Source organism: Portunus trituberculatus, chromosome 35, assembly GCF_017591435.1.
Source record: "Portunus trituberculatus isolate SZX2019 chromosome 35, ASM1759143v1, whole genome shotgun sequence".
Lineage (NCBI taxonomy): Eukaryota > Metazoa > Arthropoda > Malacostraca > Decapoda > Portunidae > Portunus > Portunus trituberculatus.
Window position 1 is genome coordinate 2,061,541 of NC_059289.1, and position 8,563 is coordinate 2,070,103.

The following is an 8,563-nucleotide window of genomic DNA, read 5'->3' on the forward strand; positions in this document are numbered from 1 at the left end:
AGAATGAGGAGGAGAGAGAAAGGAGAGACAAGATGAAAAAGAAGAAAGGAGGAGGAAGATATGAAGAGGAACAAGACCAGAAAGCAAAGCAATAGGAGAAGAGAGGAAAACGAAGAGGAGGAGAAGATAAAGGAGGAATTAGAGGGAAACAAAGAGGAAAAGGAGACATAGAAAGAAGAGGCAAAGAAAGAAGACCAAGATGGAAGAGGGAGAAAAAAGAAAACGAAATAGATGAACAGAAGTGAAGAATGGAAGCCGGAAAAGAAGATGAGAATTGCGAGCACCAGTTACATGGTTGTTACTAGGTGCCGCAGGGTTATTACGCACTGTTAAGGTGGAGTGGATACGTTTTCGAGGCAGTCAAGACCGAGCCACCACTGTATATACACGCTCTGGAATATAAGCCAACAAACCTTACTGTGTTGTTCCTGCCCTATCTAGAGGACTTTATTACACTGGCGACGAGGATTTTCCGATCCCTATTTTGCGATGCCGCACTTTGGGCACCTGGGCGAGTTCTCCGAAGCCAACAGGGCGGCGTGGGGCGAGTATTGTGAGCGGCTGGAGCAGTACTTTCTGGCTAACAAGATCGAGGACGCCGACGTTCAGAGAGCTGTGTTCTTGTCTTCTGTCGGGGAGGCTACGTACGGCACTTTACGTTCTCTGTGTAGTCCTCGTAAGCCTAAGGACATAGTGCTGCAAGAGTTGTTAGAGACGCTTCAGAACCACTACGACCCGAAGCCTTCTAGTATTGTGGCGCGTTTCCGGTTCAACAGTTGTAGAAAATCTGGGACGGAGTCAGTGAGGGATTATGTTGCAAGGCTTCGAATGTTATCTGGCAACTGTCAGTACGGTGCCATGTTAAACGAAATGATTCGTGACCGTCTCGTGTGTGGTGTGGATGATGAAGCCATTCAGAGCAGATTACTGGCTGAGGCAGACTTGACTCTCGACAAGGCAGTGAATCTTGCGGTGGCCTTGGAAACTGCTGCGTGTAATACTCATGAACTGAAGCAGTTTAGTGCGCCACTTCTGACTACTGAGCAGCCACCAGCGGTGAGCTGGGTGGGGCAAAGCGAAACGCCTCGACCGAGGAATAGAGTGAAACATTACAGTGACCGGCCGAAACAGTTCTCGAAGTGCTTCAGATGCCTAAGTGACAGACACAGCAACGTAAATTGTCCATTTAAACTTCGGCGGTGCTTCGAATGTAACAAAGTGGGTCATACTAGAGCGGCACATAAGGCCGGTACAGTGTCTGTTGTAGAGGGTTCTGGAACAACCGCGGTGGCCGAGCCTTCCCATGACGCTGGAACTGATGGTGAAACAGATGAGGTGTACAGCTTGTTTAACGTCACTCAGGCTGGTGCTGGGTCGGAGTTTCACCCACCTCTACTATTGGCCGTGAAGCTTCAGGGACGGGACACTCACATGGAGGTTGACACTGGAGCTTCATGTTCTGTTATGGGCGAAACACTCTTCCGTGAACTTTGTGGCCAGCATTTTCCTCTTGGAGTTTCGGATCGTGTGTTTCGAACCTACACAGGAGAGAAGATCAAGGTACTCGGAGTGGCTGATGTGGACGTCGCTTGCCAGGGTAAGGTGACTAGGAAATTACCGCTAGTTATCGTTAGAGGCCATGGAAAAGGCTTAATTGGTCGAAATTGGCTGAAGGAAACCAAGATGAATTGGACCGCCTTGTTGTGTGGTGAAACTCTACAAATTACTGAGAAAGGCGAGGACTACAGTAATGTGTTTAATGAAGAACTTGGATGCTTCATTGGTGGGAAGGCCCATTTATTCATCGACAAGGATGTAAGGCCACGCTTCTTCAAGGCTCGTCCGATACCGCTCTCACTCCAAGACAAAGTGGACAAGGAACTAACTCGGTTGGAAAACGAGGGTGTTATAGAATCTGTGAAGTTTAGTGAGTGGGCAGCCCCTCTTGTTGTTGTCCCTAAGCCCTCAGGGGACGTGCGATTATGTGGTGATTTCAAACTGACCGTAAACAAGGCTGCTGCGTTGGAACAGTATCCGCTTCCTCGAGTGGAAGAATTATTCGCTTCACTCTCGGGATGTTGTGTCTTTAGTAAATTAGACATGAGCCATGCTTACAACCAGATAGAATTAGACAAAGAATCCCAGAAGTATGTCGTTGTTAATACTCCCAGAGGTCTGAAAAGGTATAAAAGATTAGCTTTTGGTATCCATTCTGCAGTAGCTATCTTCCAAAAAATATTGTCAACCTTGCTTGCTGGATTGCCTCAGGTAACAGTGTTCCTGGATGACGTGGTGGTGGGAGGTAAAAATCAAGAAGAGCACGATACTTTACTGAAAGAGGTTCTTCGACGGATGTGCCATGCTGGTCTGCGCCTAAATAAGAAGAAATGCCAACTTCGACTGTCTCAAGTTACTTATTTGGGACACAACATAAGTGAGCGTGGTATAGAACCAACTGATGAGAAGACCAAGGCGATATTGGATGCTCCGCCACCTGAGGATAAGAAGTCCCTGAGGGCTTGGCTGGGCCTTTTAAACTATTACAGTAAGTTTTTGGATAATATTGCAACCATTCTCTCACCTTTGTACCTTCTCCTTCGGGATAGACAGCCTTGGGTCTGGGGTAAAGAGCAGGAGGAGGCTTTCTTAAAGGCAAAGGAAGTAATACTGTCTCCTCCTTGTCTGGCACATTTTAATGTCAAATTGGATACTGTACTAGCCTGTGATGCCAGCCCTTATGGTGTTGGCTGTGTTCTTTCCCAGGTTGACGAGAAAGGACTAGAACGACCTGTTGCATTTTATTCCCGGACTCTACACGAAGCGGAACGGCGCTATTCCCAGACAGACCGGGAAGGCCTGAGTATTGTTACTGGAGTTAAGAAGTTCCATTACTATCTGTATGGCCGACCATTCACTATTAAAACTGACCACAAGCCCTTGCTTGGACTTTTTGGTGAAGAGAAACTTATTCCGTCGGTGGCCTCTCCTAGAGTGCTTCGTTGGGCTCTGTTGATGGCTGCTTACAAATACAAACTGTTGTACTCTCCCGCCAGATTACATAGCCATTGTGATGCACTGAGTCGTTTACCACTTGCAGCTATGCCCCGAACGGTGCCAATTCCTGCTGAGATGCTGCACATGATGGAACTGATGGCTTCGGGACCTGTTTCTCAAGTTCAGGTCCGGGAGTGGACTCATCGAGATCCTGTGCTGTCTTCTGTGCTGAGGTTTGTGCGTGACGGTTGGCCTCGGGATCTTTCTGGCTATCCACCTGACATCGCTACCTACAAGAACAGGGAGTGTGAGTTAAGTGTGCAAGATGGATGTTTGTTTTGGGGAAGCAGGATAGTAATTCCTCCGCAGGGCAGAGATGACGTCTTAAAGGAGCTACATGAAGGACATTTTGGAGCATCGAAGATGAAAAGCAGAGCCAGGGCTTATTTTTGGTGGCCGGGGCTGGATCATGCCGTGGAGAGTATGGTCGGGAACTGCAGAGTTTGCCAGGAGCAGAGACCAAAGGATCCACCTAGTGACCTTCGGCCTTGGGGTTGGCCCCAACGTCCTTGGAGTCGCCTGCATTTAGACTACTGTGGGCCTGTGGAAGGACAGTTGTGGCTGCTTTTAGTGGATGCGCACAGTAAGTGGCTGGAGGTACACAAAACCTCTTCCTCTTCTGCAAACATAACGATTGAGAAGCTTAGAAAATCATTCTCTAGTTTTGGTATCCCCGATACAGTAGTTAGTGATAACGCAAGTTGCTTTGTTTGCCCCGAGTTCCAAGGTTTCTGCAACGCTAATGGCATCAAGCACATCACATCCCCTCCGTGGTCTCCGAAAAGTAACGGTCTGGTGGAGCGGGCTGTACAAACCTTCAAACAGGGCTTGAGGAAGCAAGAAGGGGGCAGTCTGGATACAAGAGTCTCACGCTTCCTCTTCAATTACAGGTCTAGCCCTCACAGCGTGACCGGGGTAAGCCCGGCAGAATTGATGTTTGGTCGCCCAATGACAACGCCGTTGGATCATCTGAGGAAGGACTACCGGAGAGAGAGGGTGGAGCGTTACCAGTGGAGACAAAAGGAACAATACGATCGGCACGCCTGCTCGAAGTCGTTTGTTGAGGGTGATCTGGTCTATGTGTTTGCGATGCCAAAGACAACAGGAGGAGCGAAATGGATGCCCGCAGTAGTGGTGGGATGTGCTGGTTGCTCGTGTAATGTGAGACTGGACGATGGGAGAGAATTCCGAAGACACACTGACCATATTCGACGTAGAACTTCCGAAGGATCGGCCGTCGTAAGGAATTGGTTGCCGCCACAGACTCCTTCAGACACGGACACTTCTTTATCTCCGACAGAACACACTTCGTCGCTGCCTGAACAGACTCCATCTGAGACTTCTGTCCGACAACGAACTGGAGAATCAAGGGAACCCGGAGATTCAGATAAAGAAACAACCCGGGGTGTTACTGAGCCCGCTGTGGATAACTCTCCATCGGCTACCGAACAGTCTTCACAATCCAGTCGCCAACATGAGCCACCAAGGCTTGCCCAGGAGGACCAGTTACCAAGACCGCTGTTACGACGCTCGTCGAGAATTTCTGTTAAGCCTAATAGATATGGGTATACTTAATAAAATTGTTAATTAGGGTTTTGATGTAACTATGGATAACTTTAACTAAGGTGAAGGGATGTTATACAGTTGAATGATACTTATTGTGGGGTATTTGCGAGCACCAGTTACATGGTTGTTACTAGGTGCCGCAGGGTTATTACGCACTGTTAAGGTGGAGTGGATACGTTTTCGAGGCAGTCAAGACCGAGCCACCACTGTATATACACGCTCTGGAATATAAGCCAACAAACCTTACTGTGTTGTTCCTGCCCTATCTAGAGGACTTTATTACACGGTTCTCGTTTTCTACTGTTTCTTCTCTTTTCGCTACTCTTCTCGCCTTGATAGTCTCTCTTTCTCTCTCTCTCTCTCTCTCTCCCTCCCGTCTCGTTCTCCCTTCCAGGCATCTCCTTCCCTCCTCTCGCCTCCCAGCGCAGCGAGATGAGGTGTGCGTCACGGTAAACGTTCCCTGCTCCTCATAATTTTGTCATAAGTCAGACAGTTTAACGCTCATTGGTGGTGTTTCCTGGAGCGGCGCATCGATGCTTGCTCCTTCCCTCCCCTTGACTCCCTCTCAGCTCTCTCTCTCTCTCTCTCTCTCTCTCTCTCTCTCTCTCTCTCTCTCTCTCTCTCTCTTGCTTTGGCTGTTGCATTGATACATTCAACTCCCTTCTCCAGCCTTTGTAAGATCCGTAATCTCATCATTCCCCCTTCCCTTTCCAGTTCTCCTCCCCATGTTTGGCTTCCTTACCTTCCTCGACTTCCTCTCCCCACCTCTTCTCCATTTTCCCCATCCCTATCTCCTCTTCCTCCTTGTCTTCTTCCTCCTTCTCTTCCTTGTCTTCGTCCTTTTCCTCTTCCTCGTCCTTGTTTTCGTCCTCCTCCTCCTCCTCCTTCTCCTCCTCCTCCTCCTTCTTCTCCTCCTCCTCCTTCTTCTCCTCCTCCTCCTCCTCCTCCTCCTCCTCCTCCTCCTCCTCCTCCTCCTCCTCCTCCTCCTCCTCCTCCTCCTTCTCCTCCTCTCCCCCAACACAATTCTGCTGTCATCCTTCATCTTTTAGAGTTTTTAAGGTCTAGAGGTTGGAAATTAGCTTTCAGGCTGTGTGTGTGTGTGTGTGTGTGTGTGTGTGTGTGTGTTTGTGTAATTCACTGTTTGATCTGCTGCAGTCTCTGACGAGACAGCCAGACGTTACCCTACGGAACGAGCTCAGAGCTCATTGTTTCCGATCTTCGGATAAGCCTGAGACCAGGCACACACCACACACCGGGACAACAAGGTCACAACTTCTCGATTTACATCCCGTACCTACTCACTACTAGGTGAACAGGGACTACACGTGAAAGGAGACACACCCAAATATCTCCACCCGGCCGGGGAATCGAACCCTGGTCATCTGGCTTGTGAAACCAGCGCTCTAACAACTGAGCTACCGGGGTGTGTGTGTGTGTGTGTGTGTGTGTGTGTGTGTGTGTGTGTGTGTGTGTGTGCGTGTGTGTGTGAAAAAGTTAATCTACGTTGATTTATGACTTTATTCATGAGCACGCTTGGTAGAATAATGATAATTGTAATAATGCTGATAATATGGTAAGTGTGTGTGTGTGTGTGTGTGTGTGTGTGTGTGTGTGTGTGTGTGTGTGTGTGTGGAGCAGTCAGGGCCAGTCAGGGGAGCCACACATACGAACACAATTACCCCAAAGTTCATGACAGTAGCAAGAAGGTTCTGTCGATAGAATTAATTTAAACTAGCGCACTTTATCCCTCGGGCGTGTAATTGCCTGTGCTTTGCTTGCCTGAGTGTTGAATGAGTTTGGCGATCGTGTATTTAACCGATTGTAAATTTCTGATATTTCGCCCCAACAACATTTGCTCCCCCTCGCTTGCTCGCCTGCCCGATAGAAACTTGATCTCATTGTTTGTATTTATAACTATTGTAATTAATGCCACTTTATGCAATTAACTAGCCCTGTGGAAAAAATGGGAGCTGTGTGATATGTATTTACGATTTATTTTTTGTCTGTGTGTGTATTTCCGGAGTAGTATTCCACATATTAACTGTATGTGTTGAAGTTGGACTAAATGTATGAGTGTTTTATTTTTATTTTTTGGTTTCGTTTTGATGTTTCTATGACGTGGGAGACTCACTAACTATCTAACTGTAATGATTTTTTTTTTTGTGTGTTATTGGCTATAGCGGCTATAGACATACTTGAAGTGTATATGTGGGAAGCACTGCATGTGGGAAACGGATATATGCACTCTCTTTTCGATTATTTAAACCCTTCAATACTTAGATTCATTGTTACCTTGAGATTTGTGTACGATTAGACCATTTTATTGACATTAGGAAGGGTCTATGGAGGTCAGAGGATTAATGGCCACAGTCTTCACTATTTCAATCCCCCCACATAAGTTTCTGAAGTTGTATCAAATCACCAAATAGTAAGCAGAATGAATATGGAAACGCGTCATGGTACTGAAGGGGTTAAGAAAAGTTTATAATACGAAGGTGAAATAAAATGAAGTGATAAATAAACAGGAAATAAAAAAAAAAATGCCCTTGTATGAATATATATGTTTGTATGTTAGTATGTTACTGTTGTGGTGTCTGTATATAAGGCACTTTAAGTATGTGTATTGATATGTGTATGTATATGTGTGTGCGTATGTATGTATGTATGTATGTATGTATGTATGTATGTATGTATGTATGTACTGTTCATAAACAACATCAATAAGGATTCATATTCACGAGTTCAAATTTTCGCTAAAGGCAACATTTTTCACATATCCATTGTACTTTTTATTCTCCTCCTCCTCCTCCTCCTCCTCCTCCTCCTCCTCCTCCTCTTCTTCCTCTTCTTCTTCTTCTTCCTCCTCCTCCTCCTCCTCCTCCTCCTCCTCCTCCTCCTCCTCCTCCTCCTCCTCCTCCTCCTCCATTCCATTATCTTTCAGTACTCCTCTTCTTTCACAATTATGTCATATCCACGTGAATAGAAAGAAGATTTACAACACTTTTTTGCTTCCACGTCACGTCTCCCTTTTATTGCAGATTTCTTTTTCTTTATATTACCTTATCTTCTTCTGCTTCCCTTGTTCGTCCGTTCTATCATGTCCCTGTAGTCATTTTCCTCCTCCAGTTCTCTTTCTATTCACTTGAGTGGTGGTGAGATTTATTGCATATTTCCTTGTGTGTCGTTTATTCTTTGACTATGTGCTTCCTCTCTTCGCTTTCTTTTCTATTTTTCTTCATTTCTCTTCTGCATTCGCCTTGATGTGGATGAAATTTACTACACAATTCCATTTCTCCTTTTCCTTCGTATTTTCTTACGTGATGTTTTCCTTCTCCCATTTTCTGTCTCCGTGTACTCTTAATGTTCATCTGTTGTGTCTGTCTCTTTGTACGTCTCTCCCTATCTCAACACCTGTTTATTTATTTATCTATTTAATTATTTATCATTTATCTACCTGTCTGTCTTTCTGTCTCTGTCTGGTTAGCTACTTGTGACGTGATATTAAGAAAATTGTCTTTTTTCTCTGTTTACTTGCTTGTTTTTCGTGATATACTATATATGTGTATTTGTTTACACTTGCGTACTGTCAAGCTGTCTGTCTGTCTATCTACCTCTGTCGCCTAAAATTTTGAATACTGTCTAGCTATTAATCTGTATTTGTGTACCAGTATTTCGTGATATCAGGGAACAAATCTTCTTTTTATCAATACCTTTCCTGGTTTGAAGTATATATATCCGTGTATCTGTGTATTATAGTATTAGTTAAGCAGTTTATTCGTTTATCAGCTTCACGATACGAAAACTCTCCATCTGTATGTCTGTACGTCTGTCTGTCTATCTGTGTTCAAATGTTTCATAATATCCAGGCAACTTATGATTCCCGGCACGTTTCCTGAGTCTTGGCGAAGAAAACCATGACGAAAACAGCATAAACACAAAGCCT

The 8,563-nt window shown here is 45.6% G+C and overlaps 1 protein-coding gene across 2 annotated transcripts; it reads left to right on the forward strand.

Moving 5' to 3' along the window:
• The first annotated feature begins 281 nt into the window (after window positions 1-281).
• LOC123513239 (uncharacterized protein K02A2.6-like) lies at window positions 282-4,895 on the forward strand. 2 transcript variants are annotated; one of them, XM_045270310.1, is made up of 2 exons: window positions 282-2,545; window positions 3,098-4,895. In XM_045270310.1, exons 1-2 carry the CDS (start codon window positions 490-492, stop codon window positions 4,627-4,629), a joined length of 3,588 nt encoding a protein of 1,195 aa, XP_045126245.1. In that variant the 5' UTR covers window positions 282-489; the 3' UTR covers window positions 4,630-4,895. The 2 variants fall into 2 exon arrangements, with proteins under 2 accessions (XP_045126245.1, XP_045126246.1); XM_045270311.1 differs by having other exon boundaries at window positions 282-3,637; window positions 3,945-4,103.
• The last annotated feature ends 3,668 nt before the right edge of the window (window positions 4,896-8,563 follow it).

Coding starts and splice junctions, on each gene's coding strand:
- LOC123513239 (XM_045270310.1), top strand. CDS start 490: ATGCCGCACTTTGGGCACCTGGGCGAGTTCTCCGAAGCCAACAGGGCG. Junction 2,546..3,097: donor GGGCCTTTTAAACTATTACA/GTAAGTTTTTGG, acceptor TACCACTTGCAG/CTATGCCCCGAACGGTGCCA.